A 22,217-nucleotide genomic window follows, 5' to 3' on the forward strand; every position below is an offset into this window, starting at 1 on the left:
TTGTCAGCCTTCAGTCTCATTAGTTTGCCTAGTACTCTTTCTCAAGAAATGTCTTTGCTTCTTTTTGCCTCCTTATTTCCTGTTGTTTTCCAGTTGTTTTGGTGTATTCTGTTATGAAGTTGGAGAAAAAACATTTGCAGTTTCTGTTTCTTTGTTTCCAATTATTTATTCTATAGTCTTATCCTCAGGGAACAAATTTTTATTTTAGCTACTCTATCCCTTTTTATTTATTTTTACACACCCCATGACTTTACCCATTTGATTTGTCCAATATTTGTAATACATTCTTTGCTATTTTAGTACCTTTTGTACAAGCCCACATTGCTCCTTTGTACTCCACAATATGGCTACTGTTAGAGGGAGGGTTAGTGCACACACTATTCCCTCCAGGGACTACTTCCCTGCTATATCTTCACTCGTATTGATCTTGTATATTGTCATTCAAGCCAACTTTATTTCTTTATTCTAATCCATTCTGATCCCTTTTTGACAGAACTACCCAAACTACTACTTTCCAGCTAACCATCTAAATTGTTGAGTACCGTAGAACATTCAGTTCCCAGTCTTGGTCACCTTGTAACCATATCTCTGCACTGGCTATCAGATCATTCTTACTACTTTCTACCTGTGGCACTAAGTCATCTGTTTTGTTTTGAGTGCAGATAACAAGCCTTCAATTGTGTTGCTTTATCTTTTTTTTCCTACTCTGAATGCATGTTCAGTTTCTGTCTGTTTGTTCCATATTCCTTCATATTCATACTGGTTATCATAGCCCACATCACCACCCTGTACAATTGTCTCACCTTGTTTCCCTTCATTTCTTCTCTTAAGACTCCTTCCCCACCTTTTTATTGTGAAGTCCTATAAATGGCCTTAGTTATTTAATTTGCAAGACTGGTTCCAGCTCATTTTAAGTGACGTCTATTCCAACTCCTTAAGTACTGATGCCAGTGTTCCAAGAATTGAAACCCACTCACCCTTTCTTTCAGCTCATATTCAGCTCTCCGATGTTATTGAATTTATGGCATGTACCTCAGTTTGATCATGACCTTTTTGATTCTGTTTTTAAATTTGGAGTCCAGCTTCACGTACTGCTTCGCCAGAACCTCTTTCTTTGTCCTTTCTATTTCATTGGTGTCCACGTGGAACAAGACAGTTACATCTCTCCTGTTCCATTCATAGTTCCTCTCCAGCCCCTACAAAGTCCTTAACCCTGACATGAGGCAGATTGAGTTTGTGGGGCTCATGCTTAAAGCTGCAGAGAACAGGATCTGTCCCCACTAACTATACTGATCCCTATTGTTGCTGCATTACTTTGTCCATTACCCTTTGATCCTGGAACATGTACCTTTTGTAGTGGGGTTATCTTTCTCTCCCTAGCCCGGTCTTCCCCACCCCTTTACCTTACATTATACAGGCTGCACGAACCTTGTGTCTGTTGCACAGGTGCTACACTTACAAAGAAAAGGAACAGACTAGTTTTGGATCACCTTTTCAGGGGCTTCCCCCATAAGAAAAGACATACCCACACATTAAGATGTAAATCCTTCACACCCTTGCTCCTGGCTGTCAGGTTTCAACACTTCCAGCTCTTCCATCGGTTCCACACATGCTGAAACTCTCCTCCATACGTAACTGCCTTGTGGGTGAGGTTTCCACGTTAGATCGCTAGACTAATTTGTTATGCCTGAACTGGGGCAAGATTGATTTCTAGTTTTGGATTAGGAAAATCTATCTTGATGGAAATTACATAGGAATAGAACATTGAAATTTGCCATGATCCCTCTACCCCAGGTTTATTTTCCCTCTGATTGGAGGTTCCACCAGCCCTGATAAGACCATCAGACATAGGAGCAAAATTAGGCCATTTGACCCATCGAGTCTGCTCCACCATTTCATCATGGCCAATCTATTTCTCTCTCATCCCCATTCTCCTGCCTTCTCCCTGTAACCTGCCATGCCCTGACTAATCAATATCCTATTGACCTCTGCCTTAAATGCACCAATGTCCAGCTGCTTGTGGTAACAAATTCTATGGATTCATGACCCCCAGCTGAAGAAATTCCTCTATTTCCATTCTGAATGGACATCCCTCTATTCTCAGGCTATGCCATCTGGTCCTAGCCTCCCCCACCACAGGAAGTGTCCTCTCCATATTGGCTCTATCTAGGCCTTTCAACATTGGATTAGTTTCAATGAGATCCCTCTTCATTCTTCTAAATTCCAGTGAGTGGAGGCCCAGAGTCATCAATCACTTCTCATACGATAAGCCTTTCATTCCAGGAGTCATTCTCATGAACCACCTCTGTATGCTGTCCAACGTCAGCACATCCTTTCTTAAATAAGGGCCCAAAATTGCTCGCAGTACTCCAAGTGAGGCCTCATCAGTGCCTTATAAAGCTTCAGCATTACATCTTTGCTTTTATTTTCTGGTCCTATCGAAATGAATGTTAATATTGCATTTGCCTTCCTCACCACCAAATCAAACCTTCACAAGGACTCCCAAATCTTCTTTTCCACTTTGGATTTTTGGATTTTCTCTACGTTTAGAAAATAGTCTCTGCTTTTATTCCTCCCATCAAAGTGCATGACCATACACTTCCCGACCCTGTATTCCATCTGCCACCTCTATGCCTATTCTCCTAATCTGCCTAGTCCTTCTGTAGCCTCCCTGCTTTCTCAATACTCTGCTCCTCTACCTCTTTGTATCATCCACAATCTTGGCCACAAAGCCATCAATTCCATCATCAAATCATTGACATACAACGTAAAAAGAAGCAGTCCCAACAACAACCCCTGCTGAACACCACTAGTCACTGAGAGCCAACCAGAAAAGGTCCCCTTTATTCCCACTCTTTGCTTCCTGCCAGTCAGCTAATCTTCTATCCATGCTCGTATCTTTCCTGTAATAGTACAGGCTCTTACCTTGTTAAGCAGCCTTGTGTGTGTCAAAGGCCTTTTGAAAATCCAAGTACATAACATCCACTGATTCTCCTTTGTCTATCCTGCTTGTTATTTCCTCAAAAATTTGTCAGACAAGATTTTCCCTTAAGGACCATGAGTCTAACTTTGGTCTGTTTTTATCATGTGCCTCCAAGTACCCCAAAACCACATCCTTAACAATCGATTCCAACTTCTTTCCAATCACTGAGGTCAGGCTAACTGCCCTACAATTTCCTTTCTTCTGACTCCCTCCCTCCCTTGAAGAGTGGAGTGACATTTGATTCTGATTAGATTCCTAATTCAGCCTCTGATTCCAGTGCTGTTCTTGACCAATCTGGCAGGTTCTGCCTTTTATTAAATTGAAAATAGAAATTGGTTTCCGTATTGGTTCAGTTACCGGCTTTTTATTTTGAATTCCCTTCTGAAATCCCTTGAGGCAGTTCAGTTTCATGGTATGTAATCAAAGAGTAGGCGGCCCTGAACACCCTCTCGCCTTCTGCACTCGCTTCGATGGTTTCAATCTTCCTTGGTGCTTTAATCGGTGAGAAATGGAGTCAATTATGGGCTCGTGGCTTCTTGGCCTCGAGGCCACATATTTTGCTCGAAGCCTCACAGAATCCTCTCGGAGACAGAAAAGCACCAGATCGCTCAATTGGTTCAAAAACACACCATCAAAATGGCTGAAACCACCTTGTACTAAGCAATCTGTGTTGAGAGTGTTCTTAATTTTCTCTCCTTGTTTTGTGTTAGCTTTCTATACCATACTTTTTCCCTAAATACTCTGCACCTCAATATACAACACCATCTTTCTCTGTCTAGGAAATTTGCCACTTTTTTTGACACTGCTACATGGTGCCTTTTGTTAAACCATTCCCATGAACCAGTGCAGTTTTTTCACTACTTGTGTTAAATTTTTTGGGTCTCTGATTGAGATGGTTTCAGACAAAGTGACAATTGAGTCTTTTGAGTGAAAAGTCATATTGAACTAACAACTTTCTCTTCAGGCTTTCCCAGATAGATCTGTCATTCAGCCAAACCTTGAACTTAATACACAAGTTGGATTTTGACCAAGTTGTGTTCAAATGCACAAACTGATGCCTTTTGTTGAATACTTTCGCATTCATCAAAAGCGTTGATAGGCTTATACATGCCCTCACCTCAAGAACTGAACTTAAGCTAGGTTTCTCTGCTCCTCTTACATTACTGGCTTTAATCCGACAACTTTCTGTAATTGTTCAGCTCCCACCCAGCCCTCATCAGACCTTTGCTCTGTGACATTCATCTCTGTTCCCTTAATTTCCTCTCACATAACCCCCACCTAATTGCGTGCTACTCGGGTATCTCTCTCAGTCTATTGTTCCCTGATATCAGAAGCTGCTCCCTATCCACAGGCACATTTTGTTCCTTCCTAGCTGCATTTTCAAAACTGCCGTCTTTAATTCCCTTTATTGAAGCCTATCATTGACCTGGCCATCACCTTTAATTATTGCACCATTTCTGACCTTGCCAACGTGTCCAGACATGTGTTAATATCAGCCATCGCACTCTGTTTACAAGGCCTGAAATTTAGTTTTCATCCCTTTCATGGCACTAGGAATCCCCTAATCAAAGTCCCTGACTATATTTAAGGCCTTTTAATTTTCTCTGCATTCTGTTTTCTTGCATCTTTTGGTAGATAGATCTGTGGGATCAATCCTATTTTTCTTTAGCATGGCCTTTTAATGCTTCACTTCTTTCCTGTCCCAAACTGCTACCAATGTGCTTCACCATGTCGTTGGTTCTCTAAATTTGCTCCTGCTGACTCTCGGCAACAAAAGTAAATATATATTTTCTTTCATGAATTTTGGAAGTCGTTTACTGGCAGTAATGTACTTTTTTAAACAGAGACTGGTATTGATATGCATGGTGAGTAACTACCACATACTGTACATCTTCGACATGTAGCACCAGCTCCTAGCTACTCATTCTGCCTTTGCACTTTGGACCCTCCTGTGCTGCCTAGTTACTTGACAGATATCAAAACAAATCCCATCCAGATAACTAACAAAAATTAAGCCTTTTTGTTTTTTCTTTTGTACTCTGCTCTACAATGACATTAACTGCGGACATCTTCATCAGTTAAGTGATCACTGTTATCCATATTTGCTCTCCTTTGAGTTCAGCCTCAATGTGAGCACTGGATGTGCAAAATGTGGAAAGATGGGATGTGGAATGGTAACTGGTGTGCCATCTTCAGGCATTGCATTGAACCTTTTCAATCTCTTTGTGTTTCAGGAAGAGTTCGGATATAATGCTGAAACTCAGAAATTGCTATGTAAAAATGGGGAGACACTTCTTGGAGCAATTAACTTTTTCATTGCCAGTGTGAATACATTGGTGAACAAAACAATTGAAGACACATTAATTGCAGTAAAACAGTATGAAAATGCCAGGTACACAATTTCCAGCATTCATCTAACACCCTAAAGATCATGCTTTTCTTTGTAGGAATGTCATTCTGTTCATTTAATTTTTATGAAAATTGTTAAAGTTCAATGAAGTATCATTGCTTATGACCGTAACAGATAACTGAGCAGAAATTAGTTTTTTTAAAAGGTGTATTCTTATCCTACTTAATCAGTAAAACTTTCCTGTTAAGCACATTTATAGTTAACCAAAGTGGGCATTAATTTAACTAATTGCAAAATGTGGAAAGATGGGATGTGGAATGATAACTGGTGTGCCATCTTCATAATTTAACTAATTTAACTTACTGACAACATATGGGGAAATGAATGATAGTGGATAATGATGGGTCTTTTGGTTACCCTGGCATGTGACCGGGTAAGACTGGGCTCTTTTAATGTAGGAGGAAATGAGCTTCAATTCCATATGAACATGGCACACGTGAAAGACTCAGAACAAAATTGCATAAATGCAATACCAATGTAATGAACACCAAATCATGCTTAACTCAGGAAATTCTATGTAGTCATGCAACAAAGAATTGTACCATGTGATTGCATTTCCCAGTCAACATTTTTCCGATTTGGTTCTTGAAAACTGAGATATGAATATATTCTTCTTCCTGATCTAACAGAACTGGGGGTGTATCCAGGCTCTCTGAGTGCTACATTCATTAATCTCAAGAGTTGGTACTTGAAGTTCATTTTATGTGGTTATGAGCTGTGAAGTAGTTGCTCCAAGCTTGTTAGTGTCCATTGCTGAAGATATTTTTCATTGAAGTACACAAGTTCAGCATGATTGAGCTTACCGAAGCATTTCAAACAATGAAGGAGCTCCTTGATGCAACCTTGAGATAGACTTCATATATATTGTAATCAGAAACACGCACTTCAGTCTTCTATGGAAAGGGTGATGTGGGTCAGTGTTTAATACAAAGTATTGCTCATGTTGACTGAGTTCTTGTTTGTTAGTTTCTTTAAGTAAAAATATTTAATGTGGGGGCTTTGAATTGGACATGTCTCAGTAAAGAGCCCTGAATGTTGTAGATATTTATGCCATGGGAAAGTTAAATATACTTTGGGATACACAAGGCTGTAGATGCTGGAATCTAGAGTAAAGTACAAGGTGCATGAGGAGCTCAGCTGGTCAGGAAGCATCTATGAAAGGAAGTGGGCAACCAACGTTTTGAATCTGTTTACTTATTTTTAACAATTTAACATTTTTAATCTTCAAATTTCTAGGCATTTCAGTGTTTTTTTGTTTTTACCCTTTCCTCAGTCATTTTCTCCCCTGTTCTGAAGGAGCTGACTGCTTTGGGTATGGTACAAATGATTCTCTGGTCCCTAATCATGACTGAATGTCTACCTATAAATAGGTCAATGTGCGAGCTTTGAAGGCACACATTGACATATATCCATTAGGTAGATCCTAAGCCTGTCTTTTTTTTTCCAGCTTCCCGTATGTCCTTCCCTTCTTTGCTTCTCATACCTTGCCATCACCAAGTCATTTTCTGTTGTTCCTTTGCCAGACATTTTCCCTGGACATCATAACCTTTTAATTACTTCTGCATTTCTTTTCTTCTACTTTTTTTAAGCTTCAGTTCTCCCGTTGTTGTTCTCCAACAACACTGTTGTGGCACCTGTTACTGTATTGTTAAGAGCAATCTTTCCTTCTATGAGCCATCATGCCTAGCGTAACTTTCGGATAACTACCATTCATCACCCTAATGCCTTCACCATCATTTTGGGAGATTTTCAACAAGGCCAGTCTGAAAAGATCACTAAGCAATTACCATCAACAATCACTTGCAATACCAGAGGAAACAACACACTGGACCATTGCTACACCACCATCAAGAATACCTACCGTGCTATTCCATGCCCTCACTTCGGGAAGTCTGCTCACCTGGCTGTACTTCTTCTCCCTGAGTATAGGCAGAGACTGAAGACTGCAGCACCCGTAGTGAGGACCAGAAAGGTTTGGACAACGGAAGCACAGGAGCGCCTACAGGACTGCTTTGAATCGGTGGACTGGACTGTATTCAGGGATTCATCTTTGAACCTGGATGAGTATGCTGCCATTGTTACCGACTTCATTAAAACCTGTGTGGATGAGTGTGTGCCTACAAAGACTTACTGTACACTCCCAAACCAAAAGCCATGGATGAACCAGGAGGTACGTCGCCTGCTGAAGGCTAGATCTGTGGCATTCAAGTCTGGCAACCTAGGCCTGTACCAAAAAATCAGGTATAATTTGCAGAGGGCTATTTGAAGGTCAAAGAGACAATTTCAAACGAGGTTGGAGGCGGTATCAGATGCACAGCAGCTCTGGCAAGGTCTGCGAGACATTAATTCCTACAAAACGAAACCCAATAGTATAAATGGCAGTGATGCTTCACTACCAGATGAACTCAATGCCTTCTATGCACGCTTTGAAAGGGAGAACACAACTACAGCTGTGAAGATCCCTGCTGCACCTGATGACCCTGTGATCTCTGTCTCAGAGGCCGATGTTAGGCTGTCTTTAAAGAGAGTTGACCCTCGCAAGGCAGAAGGTCCCGATGGAGTACCTGGTAAGGCTCTGAAAACCTGTGACAACCAACTAGCAGGAGTACTCAAAGACATTTTCAACCTCTCAATGCTATGGACAGAAGTTCCCACTTGCTTCAAAAAGGCAACAATCATACCAGTGCCTAAGAAGAATAATGTGGACTGCCTTAATGACTTTTGCCCAGTAGCACTCACATCAACAGTGATGAAATGCTTTGAGAGGTTGGTTATGTCTAGACTGAACTCCTGCCTCAGCAAGGACCTGGACCCATTGCAATTTGCCTATCATCACAATAAGTCAATGGCTCTCCACACAGCCTTGGACCACCTGGACAACACAAACACCTACGTCAGAATGCTGGTCATCGACTATAGCTCAGCATTTAATACCATCAATCCCACAATCCTGATTGCGAAGTTGCAGAACCTGGGCCTCTGTTCCTCCCTCTGCAATTGGATCCTCGACTTCCTAACCAGAAGACCACAATCTGTGCGGATTGGTGATAACATATCCTTTCGCTGACAATCAACACTGGTGCACCTCAGGGATGTGTGCTTAGCCCACTGCTCTACTCTCTGTATACACATGACTGTGTGGCTAGGCATAGCTCAAATACCATCTACAAATTTGCTGACGATACAACCATTGTTGGTAGAATCTCAGGTGGTGACGAGAGGGCGTACAGGAGTGAGATATGCCAACTAGTGGAATGGTGTCGCAGCAACAACCTGGCACTCAATGTCAGTAAGACGAAAGAGCTGATTGTGGACTTCAGGAAGGGTAAGACGAAGGAACACATACCAATCCTCATAGAGGGATCAGAGGTGGAGAGGGTGAGCAGCTTCAAGTTCCTTTGTGTCAGGATCTGTGAGGATCTAACCTGGTCCCAACGTATTGATTTAGTCATAAAGAAGGCAAGACAGCTGCTATACTTTATTAGGAGTTTGAAGCGATTTGGCATGTCAACAAATATACTCAAAAACTTCTATAGTTGTACAGTGGAGAACATTCTGACAGGCTGCATCACTGTCTGGTATGGAGGGGCTACTGCACAGGACCGAAAGAAGCTGCAGAAGGTTGTAAATCTAGTCAGTTCCATCTTGGGCACTAGCCTACAAAGTACCCAGTACACCTTCAGGGAGCAGTGTCTCAAAAGGCAGCGTCCATTATTAAAGACCTCCAGCACCCAGGGCATGCCCTTTTCTCACTGTTACCATCAGGTAGGAGATACAGAAGCCTGAAGGCACACACTCAGTGATTCAGGAACAGCTTCTCCTCTGCCATCCAATTCCTGAATGGACATTGAAGCTTTGAACACTACCTCACTTTTTTTTCATATATGGTATTTCTGATTTTGCACATTAAAAAAAATCTATTCAATATATGTAATTGATTTACTTGTTTATTTATTGTTTTATTTATTATTATTATTTCTCTGCTAGATTATGTATTGCATCGAACTGCTGCTGCTAAGTTAACAAATTTCACGTCACATGCCAGTGATAATAAACCTGGTTCTGATTCTGAATATCTGTTTCAAGAGCAGAGTATGTTGGCTCTCTTCTTTCCCCAATCCCTCTAATTTCTCCTCAGCACTCTGTAAATGTTCACAATGGTAGTGAGGGCTTTACCCATGATGGACTGGACATGTCCACTGTTTTTTGTAGCATTTTCTGTTCAAGGGCATTAATATTTCCATACCAGACTGTGATGCAACCAGTCACATGCTGGTGATAATAAACCTGATTCTGATTCTATACACTACTGTGCAAAAATCTTAGGCATCCTAATTTTTTAATATAAATTTTGTTTTAGATGTTTATTTTTTGCCCTCTATATTAGTGTGCAGGGAAAATTTTAGATTTCCAAACATTCATTTTCCAAAATGTTAAATATTAGAGAAATATTTGTATTTCTTTTAAGGAAGTAACATATTAGTAATAGCCCACTTTTCAAATAAAAACTTAATTACTTTGTAGGTATATAGCCCAGTGCATGATTAAACAGGAAAACAAACAGATGCTAATGATCAATGACATAATGAATTGACTGAACTAAACTGATTCACTGAAACAGAAACGGGTGTAGAAGGGATCAAACTGGGTGAAGGACAACCAAACTAAAAAGTGAGGGTGTAACAGTTTAACCTTCAAATCAATTCTTACACCATGGCAAGACCATAGCAACAAGACACAAAGTGGTTATCCTGCATCAGCAAGGTCTACTCCCAGCAGAAATTTTGTGGTAAATAGAGTCTCAAGATGTATTGTCCAAGCTCTTCTGAAGAAGCACAGAGAAGCAGGCAATGTTGAGGACCAGGAAATCAGTAGTCGGCCACAGAAAATAAACACAGCAGACAAGAGATACATCAAACTGAAGTCTCTTCTAACTCGGAGAAGTCCATCACTCTTATCAGCTCTGAACTCACAGAAACAACTGGTACCCAAGTACATCCCTCTACAGTCCAGAGAGTCTATCAGAAGTGGTCTTCATGGAAGAGTTGCTGCCAAAAAGCCATTCCTCTGAAGTGGAAAGAAAGCCAAGAGACTCACCTATGTACAGAAACACAAAGACTGGGGTGATGATTAATGGCAGCAAGTGCTCTGAATTTTGACAAGTCAAAGTTTGAAACTATTGGGTCAAACGGGTGGCAATTTATCCATAGAAGAGCTTGAGCACTACGTGGATAAGTATCTGCAGCCAACAGTGAAGCACAGTGGAGGTTCCGTTCAGGTTTGGGGTTGCATTTCTGCAAATGGAATTGGTGATCTGTTCACAATTAATGCTGAGAAGTACAGCATATGAGGATTTCATTAATTCTGACCAGATGATTAATGCTCATATATTACGCAATACCATCAGAAAGGCATCTGATCAATCTGAACTTCATTCTGCAGCAGGACAAGACCTCAAACACACGCCCAAGGTCATAAAGAACTATCTTCAACAAAAATAAGAATGAGTTGTGCAACAGTTGGTATGGCCTTTGCAGAACACTGATGTCAACATCATTGAGACGGTCTGGGATTACCTGGAGAGACAAAATAATCTGCAGATGCTGTGATCAAAGCAAGACTTTCAGTACGCTGGATGAACTCAGCAGGTTGGGCAGCATCAGTTAGAAACGATGAGTTGACGTTTCGGGCCGGAACCCTTCATCAGGACTGCAGAATGGAAGGTGGGGAAGGATTTGAAGAATGCTTGTAGCCTTAGTTGAAAGACCAGTAATTTGAAAGACAAAGGGGTGGGGGAAGGGAAGCATTGAGGTCATAGCCCTGAAAACAACAGGTAGTAGAAGAAGGAGGTGGAACCATGAGGGAGCTGGTCGAGGGGGTAGAGTGAAAAAGGGATAGAGGAAGGGAGGGGGAGGGAATTACCGGAAGTTGGAGAATTCTGTGTTCATACCAAGGGGCTGGAGACTATCTAGACGGTATACGAGGTGTTGCTCCTCCAACCTGAGTTTAGCCTCATCATGGCAGTAGAGGAGGCCATGTATGGACATATCTGAATGGGAGTGGGAAGCAGAGTTGAAGTGGGTGGCTACCAGGAGATCCTGCCAGTTGTGGCGCACAGAGTGGAGGTGCTCGACGAAGCGGTCCCCTGATGTAGAGGAGGCCGTACCAGGAGCACCGGATGCAATAGATGACCCCAACAGACTCACAAGTGAAGTGTTGTCTCACCTGGATGGACTGTTTGGGGAATGGTGGCAAGAGATGAGGTGTAGGGACAGGTGTAGCACTTACGCTTACAGGGATAAGTGCCGGGTGGGAGATCAGTGGGGATGGACATGCGGATAAGGGAGTCGCGGAGGGACCGATCCCTGCGGAAAGCGGAGAGAGGTGGAGAGGGAAGCAAGTGAGACGGCCAAAGTCTGCAGAAGAAGTGTGGCAAGTTCTCCAAGATGCTTGGAACAACCTACCAGCCAATTATCTTATGAAACTGCATGACAGTTTACCGAAGCGAATAGATGCAAAAGTAAACTTATCAAAGTATGTATAAATTATACAAACTTGAGATTCGTCTGCTTACAGGCAGCCACGAAACAAGAAACCCAAAACAACCCAATTTTAAAAAAACAACAGCCAATGCGCAGAGGAAGAAAAAACACAAATCATGCAAAAATTAAAAGCAAGCAATAGCAATCAGAACAAAAGTGAATCCATAGCCCTGGAACCCTGAACAGCCAGAGCAGGCCCATAGTCTCAGCTCATCACACAGTGGAGCAATTCGTCACGAAGCTTGCAGACACAAAGCCTGAAGCAGCCATAGCAGGATATAGCATCAGTCTCAGTGTTATGGCTTGTGGAGAGCAGAGTAAACATTGCAGTGAACAGCCTGACCCTCGCCCCTGGTCCCCAACATCCAGCCTTTTCAATCCATTCAGCCCAATGTTTAAACTGTCTGCCGTATTCAGACCCGGGCCCTGCCGAAGCAATACACTCTGGGCCTGTACCGATCTTTCCAGATCAGGGTGGTGCTGAGATTGATCTAACCTCACTCTCGATTTAGGTGGACAGGCTCTGAAACTCCTCTGCTCCAGTTTTACTCTGCTTCGCTCACTCTAACTCTGTCTATAACTCTCACTTCGTCTCGAACGTGCCTCGACCCTCAGATTAGCCTTGCCTTTGCTCACCTCTTCATTGTTTACCACAATTTTCCACAGAGAGTGTTATTAATAGTGTATTTAGTTGTCATTCCTGCTTTCAAAACTGCCAGTAAGCTGTCACCCATCTTCAGTAGCGCCACCTTAAACCGGAGTCTCTATTGTAACTTTAAAGGCAAAGGACAATCACACCAAATTTTGATTTGATTTGGTGCTTTGCTGTTTATTTCTTTTGATACTTAGAAACTTTTTATTATATTACTTTTAAAAGCATCTTTACAGGTTTATTTTTTACATGTACCTAGAACTTTTGCACAGTACTGAATTTACCATCACCCTTTTTGAACTCTTACATTTCTTCAGATTTTTTGCGAGAAAGTTTCATGTTCCTACCTTCTTTCTATACTTGTATCTTTCCATAACCAAGTCACTTTTCTGTTCTTCCTTTATCTTTTCTTTGAAAGGAATTGCTGGAGCAGAGATTCTTGCCACCTCTCATCAAGGGTGACGTACTGTAAGACTGGGAAGTTAGCTAATGTATGCTTATTTAACAAGGGCTGCAAGGCCAAGGCAGGGAGCTCCAGGCCAGTGAGCATTGCAACTGTGGTGGACAAGTTCCTGGAGTGGTATCTGAGACTCGGGATATCTCTGCTTTTGGAAAGACAAGGACTGGTTAGGGATAGTTGGCATGGTTCATGAATTGAGTAATTTGGAGAGGTAACTGACAGGATTAACATGGGCAGAGCAGTTGATGTTGTCTATGTGGGCTTCAGCAAGGCCTTTGACTAGGTCCTGCGTGTTAGACATGTTGGACTGGAAGGAGATATCTTCAGGGATAGGGGGTGATCTAGCCAATTAGATACAAAATTGGCTGTTGGGAGTTGGAAGTGGTAGTGAAAGGTTGTTTGTTGTATTGGAGCATATGAACAGTGGTGTGCCAGATGGATGGGTGTTTGTCAGCTGTTTGGATGAACGTGTAGGTGGCATACCAATTTGGGTGCGCATGTAGGAGGCATGACTGTAAGTTTGAGGTTGACACCGGAATTGGTGTTGTGAACAATGAAGAAGATTGTCTAAGGTTGCAATGGGATCTTGATTGGGAAAGTTGGAAAAGGAATGACAAAGAGAACTTACCACAGGCAGGTCCATTTAGAACATTTAAAAGACACTTGGACATGTTCATGGATAGGAAAGTTTTATAGTGATACGGGCCAATTACAGGCAAATGAGACTTGCTAGGGAACACACTTTGTTTGGATGAGTTGCAGACTCTGTGTCTATTCACTGTCAAGATCATTACTATCCACCACCTGTCTGGCTTTGGCAGAAACAAAACCTAGTCAATACATGCAACTGCATTTTCCATTACAGCACTTATATAGTCAACAGTATCAGTATGGCTTAGGGTCTTTCACCATCTTTTCACCATGTTCTCACAACTTCATTAAAATTCTCAATGTTACCCAATGCTGGACATTAAAACAATCATTGTTGCATTAAATCTTTCAATGGTCTCACCATCATCTTCCCCCATCCCCAACCCTCAAATCTCAATAATTACTTGAGTGTTACAGTCCAGCCACTAACACACCTTCCCCTTCTTAGCCAAAGAGTTTAGTTATTTGATCCAGGCTTCTTTTCTAGTTATCTCAGTCTTCCTCACCTTGCTCATCACCTTTTTCCCTCAGTTCATCCACTGCCATCTATAGTGACAGCCAGCCAGCTTCTAAGTTTTAGACCACCCTACCCTCTCTAAATCGCACCATCATCCTGGCTTGGCCATATATTTTCATTCCTTTATGGTTCCTCTTGCTTAGAGCTGGTAAGTTTTTAATGGGCTGAATGGCCCATTAAACTCTGGAATTTCACACCTATCATTGCCTTACCTTCAACAAAAGGACTGCAGTGGCTCACCACAAATGTTCCGAAGCCACTTCGACATTGACAGTAAATTCTGGTAATCACACGTCACCAAAAACAAAACAAAAATTAAGAATCTCTTCAATAATACTTTTGAATATTTTAATAATTCCTCTGTTAAGCTGTCATTATGTTTAAGTGTCTCTAAAATGCCTTGGAATTATTCAAAGATTTTATCCCTACAATTTGAAAAAAGAGAACACTGGCCAGAGGTCAGGAGTATTGTATTATCTTCTCCTTCTTTCTCCCGACCTCTCAAATTCACACCAACAAGGTGGTGCTTCTCTAAGTGCCAGATGCAGTTTGCCATTGCAGCGTAAGATTTGAGTTATTCCTTCCCAGTAGAGATCATTACTGACTGTATGTACTGTATTTGCTAAACCATTCGGAGATCCTCATTTTCAACAGCAGCCCACAAGAAAACAACGTTGCTCCTCACCACTTTCTGTATTTCTGGACAATAGACAATAGGTGCAGAAGTAGGCCATTCAGCCCTTTGAGCCAGCACCGCCATTCACTGTGATCATGGCTGATCATCCACAATCAGTACCCTTTTCCTGCCTTCTCCCCATATCCCTTCACTCCGCTATCTTTAAGAGCTCTATCTAACTCTTTTTTGAAAGAATCCAGAGAATTGGCCTCCACTGCCTTCTGAGGCAGAGCATTCCGCAGAACCACAACCCTCTGTGTGAAAAAGTTTTTCCTCAACTCCATTCCAAATTGTCTACCCCTTATTGTGGCAAATGTGGCATGTATGTTAAAATGCGCAGCAAAGTCCAGGGTTTTGGGTGAGTTTGCAAAGTTGCTTGGACCAAATATCTTTTTTCATATCATTGTAAAAACAATCAGAGCTTGTGGCTTTTGGAAATTAAGTACAACTTGTCCTCTCTGTGTAAAAGCTAAATTATAATTGAATTATAATTCAATGTTCCCCAGGCAATGTCTGTATGATATAACCACAAGTAATGAGTCAGCACAGTACAGTCAAAATTGATTAAGCCTTCTTCAAGACTGAAGCCATTCATGATGTTGCCTTTGTTGCATTTTATCTCTGATGTAATTATCAATGAAATGTGGTGATTACCTCATGCAATGATTATTAACCACAATCAAAGAATGAGTTCTGTTGCTGCTTCCTCTGAGCGAGGGTGTTTTACATGCACTGTTTTTATCTTTGTTAAGTATACCAGGGACTGAGTGTAATGCACTTTGTCCATGTTTTGCATCACAGGATAGAGTACGATGCGTATCGAACTGATTTGGAGGAATTGAACCTTGGTCCTCGCGATGCAGTTACGATTCCAAAAATTGAACACTCCCAGCAACAATTCCAGATTCACAAAGAGAAGTTTGACAAACTCAGAACGAGTGTGTCCATCAAACTGAAATTTCTGGATGAAAACAAGGTATTTTTTTTGGAATGTTTGTCAGCGTCTTATTGAAATCTTCCATTTCAGGAAGAGCTTTGCCTAGTTCCCTGAGGTAAGGCTGCGCTCTATCATTTTCACTGTGAAATAATCTGTTAATTCATTACATATTATTTTATTCCATCGTTTAGCCTCACTGCTGCAATCTTGGCAGTCAACTACTAAGCGTTAGAAATGGCACTCTTCTAGCCACAGGGAAGTCTTGCTACTTGATGAATGAATTCTGTAACAACGATGCAGAGATGGGAGAGCATTCACAGAGGTCTAAGGGGTGTGGGCCACCTGGGGAAAATGAACTTACAAGTGGTACATTCTAAGTGGAAGGGTCAATGAAACCCCTCCAAGACTATAGACACACGTGTTTCACAGAAATTGCCGGGCAAGTGTAACCCTACGTGAGTGCAGGTTCCCAGTGTGTATATTTTGGAGGAAGGCACAATTCAAGCAAATCCCTGTGGCTATTTTCTCTGCTCCTGTGGATCAAACGAAAAACAGATAAAGTCTTGCCTCCTTGAGAATGAAGTTCAAGAGACCTCACACATGCAGCGGTGTGCAATAAACTGAATTGGCAGAGATCAGCTGATACCAAAGATGACATTGAGGCATGGAAGCTGATTTTAGGAGTCACCTGGAAGATTAAAATCTTGAAATGCCATGAATCTGATGTCCTATAAAACTCTCCTTTTTTTATATATTTACTAAAGGCTTCTAATTAGCAAGTTGTCACTTTACCCTTATTCCAGTTTTTATCAAGAAAAATAATGGTTCTGTTTCCATGACAGTTGCTATGTGTGGATGTTTTTGGCCAGCTCTACAATTGTGGGGATAGGTGAACTCTGCACTACTCAGGAACCTAAAGATTGTAGTAAACAAGGAGGCCATTCAGCCCATTAAAAACTTACCAGCTTTATGCCTCCTTGTGTGCTACAATCTTTAGGATCCTGAGTAGTGCGGAGTTCACCAATCCCCACAATTGTAGAGTAATCGAGCCGGTTACTCTCCTCTCACCATTGTTCCCTTTTTCCTTTAAGGCACTAAATTACTTTCTTTTTAAAAACTATAATTGAATCTGCCTCTGTTAACACATTACTCCCTCCCAAACTCTTTCAAGGGCAGCACATTTTTAACCCGAACCACTTACTATATATTTTAAAAATTGTCTCATTTCACTTTTGGTTCTTTTGCTAATCATCTACATTCTGGCCTTTCTGTTTTTTGATTCTGCCAATGGAAGCAGTTTCTCTTTAACTATCCATTCCATTCATATCCTCACTTTAAATATATGTATCGGTTCCTGTTCCACCCTCCTCTTTTATAGGGAAAACAATCTCAGCTATGCCAGTCCACCCACATACCTAAGCTCCCTTAACTCTGAAATCATGCATTATCTTTGCAGCTCTCCTGAAGTGCAGTGTTCAGAATTGAGCACAAGACCAAGTTTGTGGCTGATCCAGTATTTTACAAAGGTTCATCATGACTGCCTTGCTGTTGTTCCATTTACATCTATTTATTAAGCCAATGTTCTGTATACTTAATTGCTTTTTTCAATCCGACAGTCAAATTTCCAATAGTTAATTCACACATAACATCAGATCTCTATTGCTGTACCTGTGTTGGAATTGTGCCTTTCTAGTTTCGATTGCTTATCCTTAAAATCCCAGGAGTTAACATGGATGGTATCGCATTTATTGCTGCTGAGGCATTTATCATTCCCCTTTGGATTATATCTAAAGCTATGAGTTTAAAATGGGCATTGTGTGGTGCCATTTCCACACGCATTCAGATGTAACTTGCCTTGTTCCATTGAATGAGAATCTGATTATAATGGGAGATGCAAATGTTCAAGCCATTATCTTAAAAAAAAACCTGTTCAAGTTATGGAAAATTAGCATTAGTATGAAACAGAACAATTGTAAACAAAACTTAAACCAATGGCAACTCAGTCACTTTAACCATAAGAAAATCCCCAGTCAACATAGCAAATGTCAGCTATTAAGAATTAAAATAAATAATGCTGGGAGCAGTCAGTAAGTTTGGCACAGTGTCTTGCCTGACCTGTTTGCAGCATTTTTTTGTTTTTACTTCAGATTTCCAGCATCTGCAATTTTTGATTTTCATTAAGAATTAACTTGATCTTTTAAGAAACAGAGCTTTGATTGAAATGCCACTTTTCATAACCCATAATGTTCCATAATAGAATTAGTCCACGTTACTATGTGGGAAACACAGCTGCCAATTTGCGCATGACGAAGCTTGTTTGTTATAATTTCTTTCAATATTTCTTCTATTCAATTTTCCACATATTGATCTGAAAAGAAAGAAATGGCTATGAAATGAAATGAGTTCAGCAATTGTAGAGCAGTTAAGTTAACATTTGTCAGCAAAATAATGGAACTTTTGCCAAAGATTTATTAGAAAAATATTAAGAAGGTGAGCCCATAATGGAGCATTGATTTAAAGCAGAAAGGTTAGGATCATTCACCTTGCATAACCTGCAACATGTATTTTGATAGGAAGAGCAAGGTTTTATATGCATGGCTAATAGACCAAGTGGAAAGGAAAGAGCAAAAGGGATCCAAGTCCCTGATACACATATCATTAATAGTACCATTAATAGCAAACCTTGCCTTTCAATTTATTTCTGAATAATTACAAGAGAATATAATTAAAAAGAGAGCTTGTACTAACTTGTACCAAGCCCTTGTTTGTTGTACATTTTTCTCATCTCTTTTTGCAGAGATGTAGAATCACTGGTGTAAGTACAAAAATGATTCAAAAGAATGATAGCAAAGCTGAGAGTGCACTTGTATCAGGAAAAGCTGCATTGTATGACAAGGAATAATTGAGGAGAATAGGATATTTAGATATTTAAAGAAGGGGAACTGACTAGAAAGATGTGCTGTATGTCAAATGAAGAGGGCTGGCATGATGCCTGTGATAAAGATAGAGGCCAAGATTCAAGATTGTTTAATGTCAGTTTCAGTACAAAAGTGTAAAGGAGACCAAAATAATTGTTACTTCAGATCCGATGCAGCACAAAAAAAAGCACACTAAGACAAAGAACACAATAATAAAAACTCACAATAAATATAAATACGTAAGGCAGCTTACATACACAGATTGATTGCATGTCCATAAAGTAACACTAGCCACAGTAGTGTCTGTACATAAAGTGACTGACAGAGAATGATAAAGAAGTGATGCTGGGATGTGTGGAGTGTTGATCAGTCTTGCTGCTTGTGGAAAGTAACTGTTTTTGAGTGTGGTGGCCCTGGCTGTGGATGCTACATAGCTTTCTCCCTGATGGGAGTGGGACAAACAATCCATGAGGAGGGTGTGTGGGATCCTTCATGATATTACTGGCCCTTTACCAGCACCTTTCTCTATACTTGTCATTGATGGCTTGTAGGCTGGTGCTGGTGATGCACTGGGGTATTTTGTCTCCCTGTTGTAGAGCTTTCCTGTCCACCGGAATGCAGTTTCCGTACCAAGCAGTGACACAGGTTGTTAGGATGCTGTCTCCGGCCTCCTTGGAGGGAAGAGGCATTGGCGAGCTTTCCTGATTTTGTAGGATGTCTTCTGGTTGTGTGAGATGTGCACTCCCAGGAGTTCAAACCATGACACCGACGTAAAGAGGGCATGAATGGTGCGAGTTCTTCTGAAGTCAATAACCATCTCTTTGGCCTTGATAGTAAGGAAGAGGTTATTTGCCTGGTACCAGGCCTTGAGCTCTTCCAACCTCCTGTCTGTTGGCCATCTCACTGTTGATGGTGATGAGCCCCACCATTGTCGTGATTGGCGAACTTGACAATGTGATGACTTGGGTGTTTGCATGTGTCATGTGTGAGCAGGGTGTACAGCAATAGGCTCATCACACAGCCCTGAGCTTGACAACTAGCCTTTTTTGTAAACTGACTCAGTATAACTTTATATAACTTCAAATGGCTGCAGTCAGGGCATAGGGATGCTCAGTTTTCAGAGTGCTGGCATGGCGGAAGAGTCCAGAGGTAGTTTACGAGAATGATTTTGGGAATGAAAGGATTAATGTATGAGGAGTATTTGCTAGCTCTGTGCCTATACTTGCTGGAGTTTCGAAGAATGAGGAAGGATCTCATTGAAACCTTTCGAATAGGGGAGTATGTAGAGAGAGTGGACATGGAGAGAATGTTCCCAATAGTGGGGGTGTCTCGGACCAAAGGGCACAGCCTCAGAAGGATGTCCCTTGAGAACAGTAATGAGGAGGAATTTCTTTAGCCAGAGAGTGAGTCAGTCTGTCGAATTTATTGCCACATTCGGCTGTGGAGGTCAAGTCATTGGGTATATTTAAAGCAGACATTGATAAGTTCTTGATTGGTAAGTATGTCAAAGTGTGAGGGCAGGAGAATGGGATTGAGAGGAAAATGAATAAGCCATAATGGAATGGCGGAGCGGTCTCGATGGGCCAAATGCTCTAATTCTGCTCCTATGTCTTATGGGCAAACAAACCAGAAAATTCTAAAAGAAAGGGTAACCTAATTCTTGAGCTAACTTTGCTGGGTTATCTACTAAAGAGTTAGTAGTGTTGGGAACTTTTAAAACTGTGTTTCCTGAACTGAAATCCATTATAGTTCATCTAAAGTATAAGGAATCATTGACAGGATCAAAGTTTGTCAGGAGAAATGGAATTAATACTTTTAAGCTTTAAACAGTAGGGACCCAATATAGTAACAAGTTATTATAGTAATGTTGTTCACTTGGTAAGTTATTTTTTTATCATTATCCTTGGAAGAGTTGGGTCTGCATTTTAATGCATTGGCATTCTTCTCTTTATCTGATAATGTTAGTTATAGGCAGTGCTGAATTCTGCTGATGTCTTAAAAGCAATTGATAGCAGAACTTAATTGCAGAATGTCAATCTGTACCAGTTTATCCATGATTGTTATCAGCAACCAATTTGGTTTGTTGCAATCTGGCAAAAACAATGAGGTGAGCTGTCAGATTGGTCCACCATCTCAAACACATTGGACAAGTCTGAAACCTGACCTGACTTCTTCTGATTTTGTCATGTCAGTTTTACAGTAGCACCAAGTCATTTTGTTACATAGCAAGTAGCGGACATAGGGATCTTATTCTCTTCTTATTTCATTCTTTCTAAAATAGCACAACTCAATGAGTCTTGTACCTGGGAACTTGAATGCAAAGATCTTCACTATGAAGAGTCTATCCATCCAGATTGATCAGCGTAGTAGTTTCCTTGAAGTTACTCCAAATTTGTGCTAAGTAATGTGCCTTTGATTATCAAACAGATTTTTATTCAGTGGAACTGAGTGATTAATATCTTCCAGTATTATGGTCATTTGCCAATTCTACTGTTTACACTCCTTAACGCAAACAACAGGAATTCTGCAGATGCTGGAAATTCAAGCAACACACATCAAAGTTGCTGGTGAACGCAGCAGGCCAGGCAGTATCTCTAGGAAGAGGTACAGTCGACGTTTCAGACCAAGACCCTTCGTCCTGAAACATCTCAGCCTGAAACGTCGACTGTACCTCTTCCTAGAGATGCTGCCTGGCCTGCTGCGTTCACCAGCAACTTTGATGTGTGTTGTTTACACTCCTTTTTATTAAAAAGTAAAATTTTAACCATGAAGTGTTAATGATGATTGATTATAAAAGCTAATTTATTTATTAAACACAGAAATGTAAATACTCCAGCTTTTAAGTTTCATGGAATATTTTGTAATGACCTGAATGAAAGCTTACTGTAATATTGTTCAACCATGCAGCATTCTGTCAGTACATTGAAACATCAGTTTATTGCTTGAGCTTGTGAACCCACAACTTTATAATTCCAAAGCATGTGCTTCCAACTGAGTGTTGGAAGTTGACAGTAAAATTAGATGCCACACTCAAATATTTGATGGAACCCTGCAATCAATACATGCAAGCACTGCCAAAATCTACCCAATAATCTGAATTTTAAAACAGTACATCAAATACATCAATGAGGCATTGATCGTGTGGATAGTCAGAGGCTTTTTCGCAGGGCTGAAATGGCTAGCACAAGAGGGCACAGTTTTACGGTGCTTGGATGTAGGTACAGAGGAGATGTCAGGGGTAAGTTTCTTACGCAGAGAGTGGTGAGTGTGTGGAATGGGCTGCTGGCGGCGGTGGTGGAGGCGGAAACGATAGGGTCTTATAAGAAGCTCCTGGATAGGTACATAGAGCTCAGAAAAATAGAGGGCTATGGGTAACCCTAGGTAATTTCTAAATTAAGTACATGTTCTGCTCAGCTTTGTGGGCCAAAGGGCCTGTATTGTGATGTAGGTTTTCTGTGTTTCTATGTAACT

General features: G+C 41.0%; 1 protein-coding gene across 4 annotated transcripts in view; it reads left to right on the forward strand.

The window, feature by feature from the left end:
• Positions 1 to 22,217, forward strand: part of LOC134345594 (arfaptin-1-like) — a 140,034-nt gene that overhangs the window by 115,720 nt on the left and 2,097 nt on the right. For all 4 annotated transcript variants that reach the window (XM_063046491.1, XM_063046492.1, XM_063046490.1 and 1 more), the window contains 2 exons: positions 5,218 to 5,375; positions 15,693 to 15,867. In XM_063046491.1, coding sequence (XP_062902561.1) covers positions 5,218 to 5,375; positions 15,693 to 15,867 — 333 coding nt within the window. The remainder of the gene's footprint in view (positions 1 to 5,217; positions 5,376 to 15,692; positions 15,868 to 22,217) is intronic.

Source organism: Mobula hypostoma, chromosome 4 (genome assembly GCF_963921235.1).
Source record: "Mobula hypostoma chromosome 4, sMobHyp1.1, whole genome shotgun sequence".
Taxonomy (NCBI): domain Eukaryota; kingdom Metazoa; phylum Chordata; class Chondrichthyes; order Myliobatiformes; family Myliobatidae; genus Mobula; species Mobula hypostoma.